This window comes from Podarcis pityusensis (genome assembly GCF_964106645.2).
Source record: "Podarcis pityusensis genome assembly, chromosome: 4".
Lineage (NCBI taxonomy): Eukaryota > Metazoa > Chordata > Lepidosauria > Squamata > Lacertidae > Podarcis > Podarcis pityusensis.
This window is the reverse complement of record NC_138027.1, coordinates 41,216,946-41,239,573: the sequence shown is the minus strand read 5'-3', so window position 1 is coordinate 41,239,573 and position 22,628 is coordinate 41,216,946. Positions and strand designations below refer to the sequence as shown.

The 22,628-nt window shown below is 42.5% G+C and overlaps 1 protein-coding gene across 4 annotated transcripts; it reads right to left on the bottom strand.

Moving 5' to 3' along the window:
* Window positions 1–177: 177 nt before the first annotated feature.
* Window positions 178–21,523, bottom strand: LOC308474935 (uncharacterized protein). 4 transcript variants are annotated; one of them, XM_081001533.1, is made up of 8 exons: window positions 17,400–21,523; window positions 16,438–16,512; window positions 14,908–15,216; window positions 14,216–14,524; window positions 11,987–12,118; window positions 9,956–10,045; window positions 3,583–3,732; window positions 178–1,667 (listed from the first exon to the last, which is right to left on the bottom strand). In XM_081001533.1, the coding sequence occupies exons 1-8, from the start codon at window positions 17,488–17,490 to the stop codon at window positions 1,534–1,536; spliced, it is 1,290 nt and encodes a 429-aa protein (XP_080857659.1). In that variant the 5' UTR covers window positions 17,491–21,523; the 3' UTR covers window positions 178–1,533. The 4 variants fall into 4 exon arrangements, with proteins under 4 accessions (XP_080857659.1, XP_080857661.1, XP_080857660.1 ...); XM_081001535.1 differs by having other exon boundaries at window positions 178–1,482; XM_081001534.1 differs by having other exon boundaries at window positions 11,987–12,064.
* Window positions 21,524–22,628: the final 1,105 nt, after the last annotated feature.

The following is a 22,628-nucleotide window of genomic DNA, read 5'->3' as shown; positions in this document are numbered from 1 at the left end:
TTTTTTAGTTTGTGACTGAACGTGAGTGCACATCATCTGAAAAGCTGGGCTCAGATGAAAGTGAATGTGCATTGCCACGTACATCAGAAAGGCATACTCTGTATTGACCTTCTTGAAAGAAGGTTATGATTAAAATGAAAAAGGTAGTGAATAACCCAAGGCAGAGAGAGACATTACTTAAACACAAATAAGATTTATTGAGAAAAGAAAAACAGAAATTCGGACATAGGAAAATCAAAGAAACATAAATTATCTGTTTCCTAATGAGTTATGCTACAATCCTAACCATTTCTACTCTGACACAAGCTCTATCGAGTTTAATGGGACTTATTCCCAGGTAACTGGGGTTAGTTAGCATTAGCCATGAATTATGATGAACAACTTAAAACGTGTAAAAGTTCACACAAAGTACTGGGTGACAAGTCAGGGGTTGAAAGCTAAGAAGCGCAATCCAAATAAGCAAGAAGGCTCATACTAGATTTCCAAGGGCAACATTTACAGTTTCAAGATGGCGGTTATTTTAGTTCACCTACCTTTCGATCTGATGCAAATCTGACAGGCAAGTTAGCAGCTTTTACGTTCAGTGTGACTATTTATACGGTCAAAGGTGGCCTAAGACCACAGTCTGCAACCATAATTCTATATCTTGGTCATTAATGAATGATTCTGAAACACTTTATACTTACAGGTTTAGTACCTAGCAAGGGGATGTGTGTTTAGTTGTGGTTTAGGCAGGAAGGAGAGTAAAAGCCAGTCGTATACAGATCTATTTTCAATTTGGGCTGAAACGTTTGCTGTGAACAAGTCAGCGGAGATTTTATTTTTTTAGAAAATAAACTTTTGCTTTTCAGTGCATACACTTTTAGTAACTAAATTACAATAAAACATGTTCATATGCCATTATATATATATATAGAAGATATATCCACTCCAGTCCTGTTGCAAAAGCATAGCTTCAGCTTCTATAGTCTTGGATTGAAAGACTATAGAAACCTGAAGAATGACAAGTCTAGAAACTCATACCAACAGCAGTTTTAATAATGCATCCGCAATAGACATAGACAAGGATTAATGATCAGGGACAATGCAAGAGGGAAAGTTGGATGATACACAAAACAAATTAAACATTGCTTATTTTAATCAGAACAATACAATACAGTTGGGTCTTAACAAATTACTACATATTATTGTATCTCTACATAAAACTCACCCCATTTGCTAGCTATGTAATGACAATTTGCTGAAAGAGCAGTTTCTCATCATGATGAAGAGGTAAAATGGCCTTTTATTGTTTCATATTTGCGATATTAAAATTAGTAATTAGGTTAATTTTTTTACATAAGCGCACTTTGAAAGCCTCTGCCTAGCTACTAAATGAACTGCATCTTCTGACAAATGAGATAGCATGTTAAAGAGAACTTGGTCTCAGATGATTTCAGAATTCCATTGTCTCTTTTCCCATCATACATGTGTGCTGGGTCACTGGAAGAAATGCATATTTGTTCTCTTAATTCCATTGCATCATCAAACCTCTCACAGAACACAGTCCACAAGATCTGGAAGAACACAGCCGCCTTCCCAGCAAACAGAGCTGTCACTCCTCAGTAGACTAGCACTACAACTCCTGACATTCATACACAGTGCTGGTGATAAAGCGTTTTCTTTCTCTGAACAGAAAAATAATATGTATACAGTCATACCTCGGGTTAAAGTTGCTTCAGGTTGAGCGTTTTTGGGTTGCACTCTGCGGTGACCCAGAAGTAACGGAATGCATTACTTCCAGGTTTCGCCGCACGCGCATGCGCAGATGCTCAAAATGACGTCACGTGCATGCGCAGAAGAGGCGAATCGTGACCCGCAGACGCACAGACACGGGTTGCGTTCTCTTCAGAATGCGAACAGGGCATCCCGTTCACATCCAGAGGTACCACTATACATCAATAAGATATTTCTCACCCTGTGGTCTCCAAACTTTCCCAGCTTTCCTGCATTGCAGGGGGTTCGACTAGATGACCCTGAGTCCCTTCCAACTCTATGAGTCCTCCTAAAACACTAAAGTACTGATCTCCCTCTGTCTAAAACTGGGATGATGATGAAGAAGAAGAGTTTGGATTTGATATCCCGCTTATCACTACCCTAAGGAGTCTCAAAACAGCTAACATTATAGTGGTTAAGAGCAGTAGATTCGTAATCTGGGGAACCAGGTTTGTGTCTCCGCTCCTCCACATGTAGCTGCTGGGTGACCTTGGGCTATTCACACTTCTCAGCCCCACTCACCCCACAGAGTGTTTGTTGTGGGGGAGGAAGGGAAAGGAGAATGTTAACTGCTTTGAGACTCCTTTGGGTAGTGATAAAGCAGGATATAAAATCCAAACTCTTCTTCTTCTTCTTCTTTCCCTTCCTCCTCCACAACAAACACTCTGTGAGGTGAGTGGGGCTGAGAGACTTCAAAGAACTGTGACTAGACCAAGGTCACCCAGCAGCTGCATGTGGAGGAGCGGGGAAGCGAACCCGGTTCACCAGATTACAAGTCTACTGCTCTTAACCACTACACCACACTGGCTCTGGATCTCCAGATGTTGTTGGAGTACAATTCCCATAATTCCTGATGGCCATGCTGATGAGGTCTAAAATAAAGAGTTAATTTTATCTGTACAAGACTTGCCAGAGCCAGCCCACAGATGTGGTGGGGTTGTGCTTCTGCCTCAGGTGGCAGAAGTACCAGAGGCGGCACCCCATCTGCCCCACCACTTCCACCACCACCAAATTTCAATACGAGAGAGACATTCCAGTGTGCAGTGCTGCCGCTCACTGGGTGAAGAGGAGGGCATTTCGGAGGTGGTGGAAGTGGTGGGGCAGGAATGGTGCAGGGGCGTGGCAGGGGCAACAGAGAGGGGACAGGAGACAGCACATTCCCATTTCACCTCACGTGGTGAAATGGGATGCGCTGCCCCTGAGACTTCCCTATTTTACCACAGCTCCAACTGACATCTGTGCAGTGATCATGCTGCAAATGCTGGACATTTCTGCTGCTTTCACTGTATAGAGAGAAATTCCACCTAGTCCAGCTTTCTGTCCTCATAGTGTCCAACCAGATGCCTATGAAAGGCCCAGGAAAGTGCTGTTGTGCTCAAGTAATTCTTTCAGGCTCCCCACAGGGATCAGGTTGCACACTATGGGAACAAAACTTCCAAAAATTTTGTAAGTGTCCCCAAATTTCATGGAGGCTCGATCGCAGTTAAGATCACTTTCAGCATATTTATATTTCAGACTTAAGCTGGTTTATCTGCTAGTCATTCTCCTTCCCCAGAAACCTGATGTTCTAGGAAGATGGCCAGAATAATCAGAGAATCCTCAGCACAGTTCCCAGAAGGCTGTGGGAGTTTTAAAGTAATATAAAACTTAATATGTTTGCAAGATAGGTATGTCCTTAGACATTTAGCCAAGCAGTACAACCTCATCTGCCTATTGCCTTATAATTAGAAAAGTCCTCAGGATGCTCAAGAGATGCTCACAGCTAAACTATTTTAGATAAAAATGTGTCCTTCCTGTCTGCAGTGTGGTTCAGTTTTGGTCACTTACCTTGAAAAGTAGAGATATTTAAAAGCATGGGGTTTTCTGTGTTGGGAGCTGCTGCTGTTGCAGTCTCTTTTTCATTCCCAATCGAAAACCCTTGACCTTCTTCTGTGGTTTCTATAGCCTGTGGTTTCTGTAACTCTGGACTTGCAGTTGCTGAGCAAGAAAGCAAAAAGCAGAAAATACAACAACCATGGAAAGTAAATGCTGGGTTAACACAACATTAACATATAAGCATGTTGTAACACAGGAACAAACAAAATTTACTAAGTATAGGGGGAACAGGTTTTAGCATGATTACACAAGGTTTCTGTATACTATGGGGCTCACTCCCAGGTAAGTAGCCTTTTCTGAAGACCATAAATAGAGGATCCAAAATCTGCCTTGGGTCCTTTGTGGAGAGGGGAAAAACGGATTAGAAACAACAAGATGCTTGGAAAATGTAATTTGTGGGACCTCCTGATAAATACAAAACCATAGTGGCCTTTTTCTGTGAGCATGTAGCTCAATGTAAGCCAGGTCCATAAGAGGGCCAAACTAGATAGGACCTGGGAGAAATGTGTGAAGCATTTCCTAACTGAAAAACTTGAATTGCAGGGGTGGGGTGCCCCAAATTTTGTCAAACCAGCTGTGATCAGGGAGTGATCAGTTCCCCCATCACAATCTGCTAAAAACCACCCTCTTGTATCTGCTTTTTCCCCTGTAGGGAAATTTTGAGCCAGTTTTGACTCAGAAAACTACTCAAGATAGTAAAGTGTTTTCTCCCTCCTGCTACTGCTCCAATTACATTTGGAGGCAACAAGGGTGCATTAAAGGAACTTGTTGGAAGATACTTGTTGTGCCTCCAGCTCAGGTCTAGTTGGACCCTCAGTTGTCCCCTAGGAGATATCATCAATTTGTCCCTTGGCACCAGGTCATTCCCAGGGGAATTGAAGGAGGCAGTGGTGCGCCCACTCTTAAAGAAAACATCATTAGATCCTTTAGATCTACCCAATTACTGCCCGGTTTCGAATCTTTCGTTCCTGGGTGAGGTAATTGAGAGAGCGGTTGCTGAACAGCTTGGTGGGTTTCTGGATGAAACATCGACTCTGGATCCACTCCAGCGCTGGTCATGGGACCGAGATGGCTCTGGTCGCCCTAACAGATGATCTCTGCAGGCAGCTGGATCAAGGCGGGTCGGGGCTGCTGATTCTTTTAGACCTGTCAGCAGCCTTCGACATGGTCGATCACGAACTCTTGGACCACCGCCTTGCTGACGTGGGGATCCAGGGCATAGTCCTTCAATGGTTGCACTTGTTTCTCTCTGGTCGGGGACAGAGGGTGGCGCTTGGGGGGGGAACTGTTGTCACGCCACTCCTTGGTGTGTGGAGTGCCGCAGGGTACGATACTCTCCCCGATGCTTTTCAACATCTTTATGCGCCCCCATGCCCAGCTTGTCCAGAGTTTTGGTTTGGGCTGCCATCAGTATGCTGATGACACCCAACTCTATCTGTTGATGGACGGCCATCCTGACTCGGCCCCAGACACACTGTTCAGATGTTTGGAAGCTGTGGCTGGATGGTTACACGGAAACCAGTTGAAGTTAAATCTTCGAAGACAGAGGTTCTTTGGCTGGGTCGGAACAATATGGGATTGGGGGGGCAACTCCCAACTGTTGCTGGGGCGCAATTAGTGCCAGCACCATCTGTTAAGAGTTTGGGTGTAATCTTCGATACCTCCCTTTCCATGGAGGCGCAGATTGCTGCTATAACAAAGGCAGCATTTTTTCATCTCCACCAAGCTAAGCAGTTGGCTCCTTACCTCTCTCGATCTGACCTAGCCACTGTGATCCACATGACAGTCACCTCCAGACTTGATTATTGTAACCCACTCTACGTGGGGCTGCCCTTGAGACTGACCCAGAAACTCCAGCAGGTGCAGAATGCCGCGGCGAGACTCCTTACGGGGTCCTTGCCATGGGATCACATTTACCCGGTGCTATACCAGCTGCACTGGCTCCCGGTGGAGTACAGGATCAGGTTTAAGGTGCTGGTTTTAACCTTTAAAGCCCTATATGGCCTAGGACCCTTGTACCTACGGAACCGCCTCTCCTGGTATGTCCCACGGAGGATCATACAGTCTTCAAATAAAAACACCTTGGAGATCCCGGGCCACAGGGAGGTTAGGCTGGCCTCAACCAGAGCCTGGGCTTTTTTTGGCCATGGCCCCGATCTGGTGGAACACACTGTCACAAGAGACTAGGGCCCTGTGGAACTTGACATCTTTCTGCAGGGCCTGCAAGACAGAGCTGTTCCACCAGGCCTTTGGCCAAGGCACAGTCTGACCCCCTCCTTCGGTATTCCTCATAGAACTCTAGCCCAATGGTTGCCATTAATTTGATTTTGAATTAATTTTAGAATGCATTTCAATTAATTGATTGTGATTTTATGTAACTGTGTTACTTTTATTGTGGTTAGCCGATCTGAGCCCAGCTTTGGCTGGGGAGGGCGGGATATAAATAAAATTTTATTGTTGTTGTTGTTATTATTATTATTATTATTATTATTATTATTATTAGTGTATGTGCTGCACTAGAATAAACCCTTCTGACCACCAACAGTTGCACTGAATTCTCTAGAGACAGCAGACATGATATTTGAAGTTCCTTCTCTATGTGTGTGCAATCCCCACCACCACTCTGCCCCGATACCAGCACTATGCATCACTGCATATACCTGTGGTTAAAAACAGTATCGCCAACCTCAATGAACACTTTCTACTGCAAACTAACATCTCACACATGGTCTCATTTCAGCTGGTTTTAAACATTTCTGAGGATGAACAAATCCTTACATCAACTACCCTTGCAGCAATCTTTCTTCTATAATTCTACGTTTTGATTTCTAGCGGCTAACACTGAATACTGTTCAAACTCCTTTACCGAAATTGCTTAGGGCAAATGTCCCAAACAGTTGGAGCACCAGCTGGGAGGGTGTGGAGTGCTGGACTTGGACTAGGGAGAGGTGGGATCAAGTTATTGCCCAGTCTAGGTGGCCCATGAATGCTGCCTGAGCTCCTTGGAAGAAAGGTGGGCTAATGTTTAATATGAATAATAATAAGGAACAACAACAATTTTAAAAAATAGCAACAAGAAGGAGCAGTTGTCATATCAGACCCATTAAAATACCAGTTTGCCCATGTCTTAAGAACTTCTGGAGAGATGCTGTTCCAAGTACTCTCTTTAATTGAGGTATGCTACTCTTTAAAAGAAAAAGAGGGCTTTTTTCTGCAGTGCCTCCTCAACCTTTGAGTGCCTTCTCAAGGGAGACATGACTGGATCTGGCATGACAAGCTCTCCTATTTGCTGTCCTATTTGCTCACACACGTAAGTTTGGGGGAGTTAGGGAGGGAATGGTTTGTTTCTGTTTTTAGCTTTTGAGATATTTGTTTTGTTTCATTTATGTTTTGTTAAGCTGATTTGCTGATTTTAAGGTGTGTTGATAAATTGTCCAAATTAATTATATTCCTATTTTTGGACCTGGCTCTGGAATCTTCTGTTGAAAGACGGTTGAGAAATATTTAAAATAAAAATAAAAACTTAAAAATGAGTCATTGTGAGTCATGATTCACTTATATCTATTGAATTCAGTGGTCTACTCTGAGTCCGCGGCAATCCAATGACAAATAAACAAATAAATAAACAGCGGCTGCAATGTTTCAGTGATTAATTCATTAGACTAATGGATTTTTAAAGTATTTTAATCTACTAAAAGAGTGAATCAGGAAGCATATTTATTTACTTATTTATTTAAATTGGTTCTTTAATGCGAGTTACCGGTACTTATTAAAACTGTGGGTGGCAAGCAGGAATGCCTCTTCGAAAATGACACTTGCAATGGCATATTGGGGGGGACCCAGCCTGTGGGCCTAATTAGACCTACCATGCCTCCTCATTTGACTTGCAAGGCAGTTTTTGCCCAGTCAAGATCACCAGCTCTACGCCCAATTTATATGACATCACATATGGGGCAGTTCAGGGCATGGCTGGACTGAAAGAGGGGTTGCAACTTACTGGCCCATCTGCAGAGATGGAGGTGGCTGCCCATGGGAGGGAGGGAAGCACCAACTTGCAGAAAATATGGGGTGCCCCCTAAATAATGCTCCACAGAGTTGGAGCATATGGGACCAGCAGTGCAATTTGATACATGTCAACTCAGAGGCAAGCCCCACTGAATTCAGTAAGACTTTCCCCCAGCAAGGCGTGTGTAGGGTTGCCACCTAAAGCACATATGGTGAATCAAGTTGCAGTAATTATAGTAATAAACAGCAGTTCAGATAGAAGACAGTGCTGCCCAATGAGAAGATATGGCCCATTCACTCGCTGAATTAGCTTTGTATCTCAGAGTAGACCATGACATTACCTTCTGTTCATGATACTGTTATAGGTGGGGGGAATTCCACCCACCCACCCCCCCAAAAAACCCTAGAAATTAATAAATGGTAGGAGTCTGATGATTTGGAGTATTGAAGGGAAGATTGGAGGCCTGTGGAAAAGTACAGGCTAAGCTTCCTTCCAGTCACCTGGGATAGAGGCATTAACATGAGAAAAGGTATTGCTGACCCATCTAGGAAGGATCTTGGGCCTGGGCAGATAGGCAGAGGTTGCCATGGTGATGGGGTGTGTATCTGAGGTAGCACACAAAGAGAGTCTTTAGAGAAAGGTGTGCTGGGAGGAAGAAGGGAAGAGCAAAGGGGGAGATCCATCTTGGGCAAGCTGGTTGAAGGCTGACTGGGAGAGATGCCTTGCACTCCAGTGCTGCATTGCTGTGGGGAACAAGTAAGAGCTGGACTCCCTCCATGCAGACTGAAGGTGTAAATATGCAAATAAAACAGATTTCTTAAAGCAGGCCCCACTAAAGCTTCAATTCTCCAGAGGAGCTCAAACCATCGGTGAATGCCTGAAACCCCCTGGAATCTTGCTACTGCTTGGCAGAGAGTGGGGGTGCCGAACAACCATTGTAAGAATATGCACAATTAATACTTTGTTGGAGTGGAGTTTAATTTATAAGGAAGGAAAACAGGCAGAACCATCACTACTTTGAGGTGAGTAGTCTCCAAAACAACCAAAAATCCTTGCTTCCAGAAGCTGATCGGCAGTGCTTCAGAATGTCCTACTTATTAAGTGGCACTGTTCACATGAGTATTCTGCTCACTGAACTGTTAAATGCACTTGGTGGCAGCAGAACGTAGTGTATGAATCACCCCATAATGAATAACAAACTAAACTTGGCAAAGATGCACCGACACGACCTAAATGCAAGCACAGTAAAGAAGCTCTGATAGCTTTCTGGTTTTTTATTTGTCTTTTAACTGGCACGTAAAACCATAAGAACTGCGGAAGAGTCTAGCTAGCTCCAATGAAACAGATTTATGTTATGGTCTATGTATTCTCTTCCATTTATATCCCATCTTTCTTCCACCCTGAATCCAAACATACATGTGGTTGCAGGAAGTCCCCAGTCCAGGAACCGACCAGAATTGAATTTCATATATTAATTTAGGCCTGCTTCACAAATCATGCTAACACAAACTATGTGTGAGTGTGGAGGCTCCCAAAGAGGAGATCACAGCCGCTTTGCTTCTCATCAGTTGTTTGGCTGCTGCACCAAACTGGGAGAGCTAAACCATGAGCCTAGGTTTGTACAGCACATCAACCCATACCATGGAGTTGGAAAATAATTTTCCCTCAGGCACAACTGGCCCAAGACATTTCCCTCCCCCAACCCCAGCAGCTGCACTATAACTCTATAATATACATGTGAGAGGCATCCTTTGCAAGAGCTCTTGTGTATTGGAAGGTCATAACTGTTGGATCACACACGGCTTTGTTGGTGGCCTTCAGCAGAAACTTAGGTTGCAGTGCAGTGCCAGACTGTGGGAACTGGAGGACCCATGGCCTTCCTCTGTAACATATGGCTTGGCTCATTTCTCTCTGTTGTCTAGAGCTAAGGATTCCCAACAGAATTTGCTTCCTTCTGCTTTCTGCTTATGTGGTCTAAATTATATAGACCAAGCTTGAATCTCACCTATTGGTCTTTGGGTCCCTTTCTTCTTATAGTTCTTTGAACCAACCCCTGAGGTATCTCCAAACCAATTTGTTCCGGACCCGCACACCTTGATTTGCAATAGAAACCTATCACACCAGAACCACCTTTGTTTGTTGTCCTCACACAATTACCAGGGAGAAAGGTCACACTTTTACGACCTCCTCCTGTCCTGCCCTCAACTGCAACATACAGAGGTCTCTAGCAGTTGGACTCCACAATCACAGTTCTGGATCCCATGGAAGCCTAAACACATAGAGATTAGTGTACACTGGTTTGGCAGCTGTAATACTCACATTGGTCTTGCTTTCTCCTATAAAATACTGCATAGTCAACCACATTCTTTCTCCAACTTGCACGGCGTTGTCTTCTTGTTTTCCAGAGAACTTAAACCATATAAAAGAAAAAGTGTGGAAATGGTTTTCAGTGAGAACTGAAAGCACACATTACTGGTGCCGTAGTCACTCCTAATATCGCCATCATCTCCTAATTTCATTGCAGGGGTGCAGACACAATCCCATTTCTTTCTTTGCCTTTTCTTTCTCTAGAGCAAATGACAGATGGGTCCGCTCCCTCCTGCCCATTACAGCCTTTGTGAAAAATGGCACAGATTTTAAGGGAAGCTTAGAATAAAGTCTTTCCCCAGAGGTAACTGGCTTTTCATCATATGTATACTGAAGAACCCTCAACCTGTTTTCTTTTTAACAAACTAGCTTAGCACTACTTAAAACATGGCCTGAAATATCCGTTGGCAACTTCCTCTTATCAGGGACCCTATGAAAGCTAAGAGGGCAGGAGGCACATGCAAGAAACGGCGTGTGCGTCAATTAATTGCTCACAACCCATCACATGCTCATAGCCTTTCAGTGCTGGCAGGAGGAAAGGCAATGGATCCAATTATTTGTGTTTTCCCTCTTCAGAGGTTGAGTCAGTTCACATTTAAAGGCAAATCTATTAAATTCACAGAAGCGGAATTCACAGGTCCTTCCATCCCAAAAAAAGGTAATGAGACAGGGCAGATCGGCTTGATGATAGTATCTTCACCTCTTAAAAGATAGCTACAGTAACTTGCTTTTTTAATGCATGCATATACTTGCTATCAATTAAGTTCACAGGCCTACTTAGTACACTGTGATTCATGTTAGTTAGTAAGCAAACAATTCAACAATGCCAGCAATTCCAAAGGGGATCTTCAGTTGAAAATGTCTTACTTTAGACTCAAGGATGTGGCTCTCCCTGGCATGTGCCAGAGGGTGGCAGAAGTGAAGTCTGCATCCTGGTTTTAACTAGTCACACTGCAGGGGACTGAAAGTGACACACTGCCCTGACACACTCACTGCAGCCTGATAAAAGATGGCAGGTCGGTGTGGGAGAGTGTGATAGCTGCAATAGCAGCAAAACACACACACACACAAAGAGAGGGGGGGAACATGGAGAAAGAATTATTGACAAGTGCACAGCATCGAAGGCCAGCTAAGAAGCAAGGAGGGAGAGAACCTCTGTCCCAGCGAAGCTGCTAGAAAATAATATTAATTGTGAGTGGGAGACGGGGAAAACAGAGAGGAGAAATCTGCAGCTACAGAGACAAAGCAGAGGCAGAGTGAGAGAGATGTGAGAGAACAGCTGTGAAACTTCAGTAGAGAGCCAAGAAAAGCTGAGAGAAGTTGTATGGGCTGCTGTAATTAGAAACACCTGCATGAAACCTGGAGCAAAGAACCATTCCAGGTCTTTGAGGCCTCCCGTGTGTTGCGGGGGCACAGGGGCTCTTACATGGAACAGGAATCCTGACACACAATGTGTTGTTATGTCCGAACCAAGAACTGCATTCACTTCAACAAACTACAGTTTAAACTGAGCCAAGGTCAGAAACTGCTGTTTCAATAAACTATAGTTTGGCCCTACCCATAGTTTGGCCCAATTCAGATGTAACCAATTATGGTCAGCTTAGCTCAGGAAGCAGATGAAGATCTCTTCCTCTGATGCATGTTGGAAGAGGACAGAGGAAAAGAGGATGCTTGAGTCCACGTCTTGAGTAGGCTCACTCCTATTATGCTAAAGTATAGTTTAGCATTATGTCCAAACAGGTGTTATATGCTGACCTCCATCTTGTGGTGTGTGTGTGTCAAAGAGAGAGAGAGAGATCCCAGTATGCTTGGCGTGCTTGTAAAAAAAAGAAAAAGATCAGGCTGCACGTGGATTTTCACCACCATGAGATGAAAAAGGTTTTATTGATAAAGTAAAAGAAGGAGTTGCATTAGACAACCATCGGTACCTTTTGAGTGAGTTTCCCCCATTATGGTAAGCAAGGTAAGGCAAGGAAAGATTACCTGGCTTCCTCTTCCATTTTCCAACATGATATATACATGAGCCCAATATAACGAGAAAAGCTGCAACAAGAGCTCCTTCTAAGATGAAGAAGATTAAATGAGGCAAACGTATTGTCTTCTGTGGATTAGGTTCTAAAATTAGAATGCAATTGTGAAAAGAATTACCTATTTTAACTCACTTCTGACAGGTCGTTTTACAAAGAGCTCTATTTGTACTTTTAATGACATGTGGCACTGTGTAAAACATTAATATTACCCTGTCAATTTATTTAATCATTTCAATTAACTACCTTGCGCTTAACCTTTTCATCAATTAACCATGTATAATAAATGTTACATGAACTCAACAGAGCCTATAACTTGACGGGGGCGAGGGCAGCACACAAAACTATGTATTGTCATACATTGCTTGAAAATCAGCTTCAGTCTTATACAAGCTTTCCTGGGAATAAGCCCCACTGAACTGAATGGGGCTTACTTCTGAGTAAGCACGCATAAGATTCTAGACATATCCTACCAACTCTACCAATTCTAAAATCTTTTCATAAGGAGCAATCTTAGTTAAAACCAAGTGAATCTGTTATCAGACTGAGAAATACTCTTAAGTCTTTAAGTCAAGCCACTAGCCCATCCAGTACAGTACCATGTGCTCTGATCCATAGCAGCTTTTAAGACCTCAGAACAATGCCTGCTACTTGATAGCCTTTTAACAAGGGTCTTTCTGCATGCAGAAGTATGTACTCTACCATGGAACTATGCTTTCTTCGTACAATACGGACAGCTTTGTTAAATATAATTGTTAAATGTGCATTGAATTGGGGGGTGGGGGGAATCTATAATGTGCCTATACAGTGGTACCTCAGGTTAAGTACTTAATTCGTTCCAGAGGTCCGTACTTAACCTGAAACTGTTCTTAACCTGAAGCACCACTTTAGCTAATGGGGCCTCTTGCTGCTGCCGCGCCGCTGGAGCCCGATTTCTGTTCTCATCCTGAAACAAAGTTCTTAACCTGGAGCACTATTTATAGGTTAGCAGAGTCTGTAACCTGAAGCGTATGTAACCTGAAGCGTATGTAACCTGAGGTACCACTGTATTGCACTGTGTAGCATGACTAGAAATTTCCACTGAAGCTGAAGAAGAGCCTAACAAGTGAATCATGAAGTGGGGATGTATCTCTGTGCCTCGATCACAAGTTGTTTAGCTCACAGTCATATGAAAAGGATTGTATTGCAGGTCTATACATATGCTAATCTGTAGGCATCCATCTTGGGTGGGGTGCTTTCTTTGTTCCAAGCTACTGAAAAGAATGGATGTGTGAATCTCTGTCTCCAGCAAACAACCTGAGACTAATGGAGGCAGCAATGAAGGAGAGACAGAGCTTTGATTTCTAGCTCAGAATCCAACATATTTGTAATCTAGGATATTATGGCTTCTGCTGGGAGCAGTGTAAAAAATATGCATCTAACTGAAAGTAGCTTTTATTGTTTTAAGTTGTTTGGAATTAAGTTCTGTAAGTAAAGCTTCTGAGCCATATTTTGGCCTGGAGAATATTTATTTCAATACAAGTGTCAGTTTTTATTCATCCAGCAGATTGCATATGTGCAATATTAATAGTCTCAATAGGGTTTCCCGCTGAAACATAACTTGGTTTTCATTCATCAGGTTCTCCCTTATTACATGAAGCAACACCTAGCACCTGTAATTCCAGGTGCTTTTTGATACATTGTATAAGGAGGGGAAAATAATCTCTGCTAAACTATGAAAATCATTTTCAGTTTTAGCTGCAAATCAACATTTCTAACAGTTTAACAGTGAATGAACCCAATTTCTGTTGTGCCATTTTAAGGGACAGTCTACCACACTGTGGGCACATACTTCACAAAAAAATAAGTGCCTGTAGGTTCTGTTGATTACAACAGAGCAAGTCAGTCCAATTGGCTTAGCATGGCCTAAAGGTACATAATGTTGGCAATAGCATTAATAAAAAAAATAGTAATATCCTTCTATTCAGTAAAATTACCAACCTTTTATTTGGAGGTCAGTGTTATTGTACTTTACTAAAGTATTTGCAGCAGGCTCTTGTCAAACAGAATGTATGAAAGATATACAGTTACAACAAAATTACAGTATGTATAACTGTTCCAGTGGTTGGCTTGGCTATTACACAGATGAACCTTGTAAATACTTGCTACTCATCTTAGAACATGGGAATGCCCATCTAATACTCACGTGTAAGTTCCAGTTGAATTGTGTGACTGTACTGATACACACCATCCTTGGTAAACACTTCTGCTGTGTAGTGTCCGATATCCTGCACATGAGTGGGACACAAGCTCAAGCTGCCATTGTTAAGTATAAGACATCTCTTGCTGCCGTCTATGCAAGTTGTAATATTCTGGCCGTCCACCTTTCCTATTGTGATATTGCCCTTCTTCCAAATCACATCATGAAGGTGGATGGCTTGTTTCGTGATCTTCATCTCAAGGAGCATACAATCACCAAGTGTTCCTTTGGTGAGACTAAGCTGCAGTTTGGATTCTGAACACAGAGCAAAAATATAGTGGACATACAGTTTACTTCGATCCTCAAAAATGTGTGCATTAAGTAGATTTGAAAGAATTTTGAAAACTGTTATTTCACTGAATTAAAATATTTCAATTTCAGGGGTGCAATTCAAATTTCAGCCATGAAACTGAAAGCAAAGTAGTAAATGCAACTCTCAGGGAGCTATTCGATTTGAAAATTATACTAGAATGCCTTTTAGCTGCATAATGTAACTTCTCTGCCCTAAATCCGCTCCTAAATGTGTTCCTCTAACTCTCCAGATGTTTTGGCTATTATACAGCTGAATGCTGCAAATGCATGGCACTTATTTTATAGGAGTAACACACAGTCCCTTAGAGGGCCTATCTGATACTTACGTGTAAGCAGCAGTTCCTTTCCGTTACTGTATTGAATGCGTCCATCCTCAGTATATGCTGCCACTGTATAATACCCAATATCGTCCAACTGAGTGGGACACAAGCTCAAGGTGCCATTGTTATAGATAAGACATCTTTTGCTATGGATTGTACAGTTTGCTTCATTCTGACCATTGATCATCATCCCAATCAAGGCATTGCCTTTCTTCCAAATCACGTTGTGAATGTGGATTGCTGGGTTCCTGTTCTCCAGATCAAGGAGAATACAATCACCAAGCGTTCCATTGATGAGGCTATCCACTTTGGATCCTAAGCATGTCAATAAGATGCAATGGGAAGACATTTAATTCATTAACACCCAAATTGAACAAAGCATACCAATTCATAAAACTGTGATTTCATGAAATCAAAATGTTCAGATTTCAAGAGGACATCTAAAAATTTCAGACACAAAACACAGCACAAAAGCAAATTCAAATCTCCATAGTAAGACATGGCTGGTAGAATTCATTTCCCAGCTGTAATCAACATAATTTCACACTTTTTCAGAAGTGAAATATGACAGCTTTTAATATGGAACATCCATTTTTAGCATTCTTATCTGACATAATAAATCCCAGGAACGTTTATACCCAATATATCTTTTGTTTCTTTCTTTGTTTAAAATATTTTATCTCACTCTTCAATTATTCCAGGGTGGTTTACAAATTGCTCTTAAAACAGTAAAGCACCAATAATTAATATCTATCCTTTCATTGTAAGTAGTTGCAGCAGCACCAGGTTTTATCCAATTGGATTCAAAGAAACCGGGAGTGGATTGTTCAAAATGGTGGGTGTAGAATGCCCTCTTGAATCCAGTAATTGTGTCACTGGCTGCTTCTTCCAAACAGTCACTGCATGTTGAAATAGTCAACCCAGACTCAAGTTTTTCCAAGCTTACAGATGTGCCAGTATGGTGGGACCACCCCCATAAAATGCTGAAATCCCATTAGTATGCAGTGCTGCCCCATGGAGGCTGCAACTGTTATGGTTGGACACAACTACCTATCTACATGCTCATCTGATCATGCCATAAATAAGTTTAACCATGAGTCCCCTCTCTCAGTAAAACATGTATAGAAAAGGGGGCATGAGCTCTGGCAAATCCTCTTTACCACCTGGTTAGTCACATGATTGTGTGTGCACAGTGGGAGATAGCCAGCCACTGTTCCTGCAATACACTAAATTATTATTTTACATCCAAGCAGAGTTCTATGATAAAAGAGGTTTGCGAAATTTCAAAATGTTGGAAATGGACAAGAGCTGTCTCAGCTAAAGAGACCGGTAAAAATACTTGAAGTAAATAAATAATAGGCCATTAAGTCCTACTCCTTGCCACTGGTCATGACTCTCCACACACTAGCATCCTGACCCCTGAGCTGACAACAAGCAGAAACCAGACTCAAAATGGACAAAGAGATAAATATCTAAAATGTTGTTAAACAAGCTATATGCTCTCTGTAACATGTTCCCTTTTCCAGGCAGTCTCACCAGAGTATTGACTTTTGCGTGGAAAATCAGCAGATTCATCCAAAGCCTTATTTGCTCGCATGCCATCACCAAAAACTGGACCAGAAATATAAAAATAATAACATTAAGAAAAGCTGCATATCAAATGGTTCTTTCCACCATATGAATAGATAACCATAAATAATACTACAATCTTAAGGCAGAAATGTATTAGTTTTAGAACATGAACTGGAGGGCAATGTTCCTGTTTCCTGGTTGCCTCCTCATTTTGGAGTTGACACAAGGCTTTGGACATGGGCATCTCATGGACCAGTATGAAAGCAAGAATGCTGGACTGGATGAGAGTTTGGTCTGATCCAGCAAGGCTCTTCTCATAGTTTTATGTAACTATTAGAGACCTTACAACCAGCTCCAGATTTTCTTCCATCCCATCACAATGACAGATGTGTGGACTTTAATCATAAATTTTGACAAAAATATGTACCCTTTCTTTCTATACCTGTGATTTTTTTAAAAGGCATGTTGTTTTTTAAACATATCTGCAATCTCATTGACTTCAGTTTCTTTCTGTGATCTAAGCACCATTTTCAAAATTACCTTGTTGTTTTGTCCATTATCTTATTATATTAAAGAGATTTGGGGGAGGGGGTTGACCAATCTAGCCAAATACATTTGACTCCTCTTTTACCGAAGGACTAAATAAGCAATTTCTAACATCAATAGTAATACTGTGCATTAAACTTTTTGAAAATTTAAGTATGATTCACCCTTTAAAAATGTATCCCATTCATACACCACTTACAGTTCTGCTTGTTGGATTTACACTGCATTTGATGCAATTACAGCAGACTAAATCTTAGTACTCTGATATACGACAGTCACTGTCTAATCCTACACATAAGCATGACATACCAAGTCACTGACTTCCATGAAATATTTACTTGGTTGTAGTTCATTCACATCCAAGCCAAAAAGAAACTTACCTTGAAGAACAAGTATATAAACCATTGATGGGACAGGAAAAATAGAAAATGCTTGAGAGTTCATTTTGCTGGGTTGCTGTAGCATGTACATCAGAACACAACATCCTCAGAAACATCCCTACAGTAACAGAGCTTCCATAGCATTGCCTAGAAAAGATAAAGGGCTGTTCTATCTTGATTTTAAACTCTTCCTCCTAGGTTCAGTGTAACTTGTCAAAACAGAGAAGCATGGGAGAGTCGGTTCTTCAAAACAGAAGCAAGGTGGTTTCAACCACTGTAAGAAATACTCATGCAAATTGTTGGTAAATGTGTTACTCACATGCCTGAGTACAGAAATAGTACCTTGTAAGGCAAATACACACGAGAGCAAAAAATAGAGATCAAAGATAAGAGCTACAAAGAGCAGAGAGATGTGGACGTCCAGTCCATGATTCAGAGTGGGGAACCTGAAGCAAGTGTTAAGTTGGGGTGTAATATTTAATGAGACTTTAGTAATTAAAGTTCTAGCCACAGCAGAGCATTTTTACAGCAAATCCTATACATGCCTATATAGAAGTAAGTCCCACTGAATTCAATAGGGGTTATTTCTAGGTAAGTAGACATAGCGTTGATTATATAGATTCAAACTCCAATAAGCCAGTGCATTGTACCCCTAACTTGTTGACCAAACTGGAATGGAATGGTGATGTGTGAAATAGCAACCATATTGTGATAGCTAGAAAATAATGCAATGTACCCAAGAGTAGACTCAAATATTAGTTTTCTAATAAAGTCACTGACTCCGAGCAGACCATTTATTTAATATATATCGAACTCTTCCTTCCACATAACCAAATTCCAGGCAATGTACAGCTATTAAAACATATTCTATTATAAAGCCCTATATGGCTAAGGTCCAAGCTATCTGAATTACCACATTCCCTCATATGAAGCTGCCTAGGTTTTGAGATCTTCAGGGCAGGTCCTTCTCTTGGCCCCATCACCCTCATAGACACACTAGGTGGGAATGGACAAAAGGGCCTTCTCGGTGGCTGCTCCCAGACTCTGGAGATGCTTCCTCCCTGGAGAATACAAACTGGCTTCCTCCATGTTGTCCTTCTGCCATCAGGCTTTTGGGAATTGACCGCTTTAATAAAGGGACTGGTGCTGTGCTGTTTCTATTGCAGTTGTTTGTATACCCTATTTTAAACAAGATTTGATTATTTTAACGTTTAATTGTTTTTTAATGACTGCCCCCCCCCCCCCAATGTTTCTATGTTTTTAGGGATTTCTTGTTTTTATGTATAATGCCTTGAGTCCTGTCAGGGGGGAAAGGCAAGGTATGTGTAAATAAATAATTAAATATTAAATAAATAAGCAGCAGCAGTAGTAGTAAACAATAACAGTAAGAGGACCATTCAACAAGAACAGGTTAGACAACCCTAATTATGAACAAATTCCTTGATATTCAAATCTTTAAAATACAGACTCCCATACTTCCAGCAATAAACTAACCAGTTTCAATCCTGTACCGAGAATAAGCCTCACTGAACTCAATGGAACTTTTTTCTGAGTAGACATGCAGTGGGTTGCACTGTAAATCTAATACTGTGCAAGCACCAGGGCAAACAAGAAAACTTATGAGAAGCGAATAGCTTAAATTAACCTAGGGATATATGAATGATGGTAAGATATGTTTACATGGTTGCCATCTAGAGGCCAGAAGGCAAAAGTGTGGGTTTTTTGAGGAAAAAGTTGGCACTGAGCATGCTCAAGGCCTGTGTTCTTGGGAGCGGTTCCAAGATGGATGCCAGAGTAAAAACTGTATAAAATAAACCAAGAAATAAAAGCAGCTCTAGTTCATCTTATCGCTGTAGCTTGCATTCACTGTTCTGCCCTGCTGTCCACTTTGGCATACTGCTGTGGCTGCCTTCAGAGAAGCCTTTAGCGCTCCCTGGCTTCCTCTTGAAATTGCCCCACTTCTGCCCAAACTGTTGCTGTAGCATTTGCTGACGCAATTGGCTCCTGCTCTGTGTTCATATTATTACAAATGCAGCACTTGCATCTTACTGGCGTTGCTTGGAACAAAATCTAATTTAGCTAAAGCTTAATTCTGACCGTCCCCTGGGGAACCAGCAGTAACTGTGTGTGTCCATTACAAATCGAACTTTTTTCCTAACTTTGTTACTCATCGCAAAGAAGTACAGGGCAGGCTGCCATATTTTTCTCAGCATGAAGGGCACCGTGAGGTAGATTCAGGGGTAGATCAGTCTCAATAGCAAAGTAAACATTGAACATCTTGAATACGCTGGACTAAAGCTGAGCCACTAAACACCAGGTACTGAGCTCTTGTGCCTCAACACCGGGATGGGGAATCCTCAATTTAATCTGTTGTACAGCACTAGCTGTTAAAAAATATTGAATTCACACTGTGCACACACGTAGCTATGTGTATTTGGGGTGGGCAGTTGCTCTATGCTTTGGGAGGGGAGCAATGCAGGCCTGGCCTTTTTTTCTTGGCAGCAACAGCTCCCTGTCTTTTTGTGGCTGTATGGTTCAAAATACTCAGGATTAAATATGTCTTGATTCTTTATTGGCCAGGAGGTGTTGGTGCAAATAAAATAACTCTTCAGGAGGGAGCCTCTGAATGCAGAAAGAATTGTGCTACTTATCATGACTGAAAATATTTCACTGGCTCCCAATCTTGGACAGTTCCCTACAGAAACCAATTGAATTCTGTGTTGTGCCTGTGTGACATCTCTTCAGGGCCTGCCCACTTGCTTGGGAAAAGGTCTTGAGAAAACTCAAGCAGGAGCAGTGTCCCAGGAGACATCCAGAGTCGAGAGTCTGTATGTTCTGAATGTGAAAACAGCTTTAAGTTGGAGCATCTGACTTGGTCCTGCACCGGAGGATGCACTCTGGAGAAAAGCTCTTTAAGTGTACTGAGAGCTCACATCTCACTCGGCCCCTGAGAATTCACACTGGACAGAAACCATGTGTCATGAGTGTGGGCATAGCTTCAATCAGAGATCCAATCTTACCAAACATTGGAGAATACATGCATGTGCAACATGTGGAAAAATAATCAGCGCCAGCTCCGCCTGTAGTGAAGGATGCACACAGGAAAGAAGCCATAAAAGTGTCCAGAATGTGGGAAGAGCTTCAGCCAACCATCTCATGTCACTCATCACCAATGGATCCACAGTGGGGGAAAAGCCCTAAATGTGTGTGGAGTGTGGGGAAAGCTTTGAGCAGGGCTCAGATCTCATTAACCATAGAAGAACCCACACTGGTGAGAAACCCTATAGCTGCAACCAGCTATACCTCAGTGGGTATTCCAGCCTCATTAAATGCCAGAGAATTCATACAGGAGAACATTCGTATATGTGTGACGATGCAGGAAATGTTTCTGGTTCCAGCCCAAGCTCCTGCGACATCAGAAACACTATGCTTGACATAATTAAATCTGAATGACAAATGCCCTTGGGTGGTGGGCAAGGGGTGCTCAGGCAGTATACAAAAACTAGAACTGAAACATAATCCAGACAAGGTAGAGTTGATCATGCTGGGTAGCCTAAATACCTAGAAAAGGGATGGAAATGCCTGTGTTGAATGACTCCTCCACCACCACCAATAGATCGAGTTTGTAGCTTGTGAAAATTCCTGGATCTAGGCCTCTTGGATGGACAAGTCAAGGCAGTTTTATCAATTTTGACTGATTTACCATCTGTACCCTTTTCTGGGACAGAGGGTCCTGCATACTGTTGGGGCCATGCCCTGCTAATTTACCAACTGGAGTAACGTGATGTCCTCTATATGTAACTGCCTTTGAAAGCTGTGCAATTAGTTCAGAATGCGGCAGCCAGATCAATCTCTGTTGTTAAAACTGCATGTAGCACTCCAGTTCTGCAATATGCTGAGATATGACTGAACATAGCACATCTGTGATATGAAACCTTTCTTGCAGAAAAAAACAGGTGGACTAACACTGGGAAGAAACAGCAGGTCAGGCAGACTCACCATACTGATCAGCTGTAACAAAAAGCTGGGTTTGTTTCTTCATGCTAATGTGCTAAGTTCTAAAGCTGTGGCATGGAATAGAAAAATGAAGGTGAAGCTCATCACCAGGGTTGCTCTTAATATTGTAAATAACAGTATGGGGGGGGGAGAAATTGCTTTATAACTACTTAGCAAAACTCTTTGAAGTACAGTGATACCTCGGGTTAAGTACTTAATTCATTCCGGAGGTCCGTTCTTAACCTGAAACTGTTCTTAATCTGAAGCACCACTTTAGCTAATGGGGCCTCCTGCTGCCGCCGGAGCACGATTTCTGTTCTCATCCTGAAGCAAAGTTCTTAACCTGAAGCACTATTTCTGGGTTAGCAGAGTCTGTAACCTGAAGCGTATTTAACCTGAAGTGTATGTAACTCGAGGTACCACTGTAAAGCTGTTATGTAATGAGCTGAATCCTAGAACAAGAGGACCCAGAATGCAGCAGTCTGATTGGTCCACAGGAGCCACCCAATCCAGCTCCAGGTGGAAGTGAATCAGTGATCTGATTGGCCTGCAGGAGCAGCCAATCAGGCTTCTGGAGGAGGTAAATCCGCAACCTGATTGGCCTACAGGAGCAGCCCAGAATTAGCCAATCACACGGGGCCCATTGTGTAAATAATGTATAAATACCTGTAGCTGTTTTGGGGAAAAGATTCATTCATTGCTACTATGAGCTGAATAAAGAGCATGAAACTCACAGTCGACTCTGAGTATATTTCACTGGCAATGAAGGTGGGATTCCGCTGAGCTGACTGCCACGCACAGCACCGCAGCACCGCCGCCTGCCATACCACTGCATCGGACCGTGCATCCAGGATTCAGCTCCGGGACCCAAGGAACTCAGAATGGCAACTGACAGCAGCTTCTTGCCGTTCAACCCAGCATCAGGAGACTGGGAAGGGTACGCCACCTGTTTCAACTTCCTCCTAGAAGCTAAAGAGGTCACCAATGACACCACGAAGAGGGCGACATTCCTCAGAGTCTGCGAAGAGGAGGCGTTTGAAATTGCCCGGACTCTCCTTGCACCTGAAGACGTCACTACCGTTTCTTACAAAACAATAATGGAACGGCTGAAGGGGCACTTCTCGCCACAGCCCTTGGTGGTAGCTTGCCAAACTGCCTTCTACGCAAAGCGGCAAGCCCCTGGGCAAACCATAACCGGGTTTCCATTTGATAAGAAAATTATGGCTTCGAGAC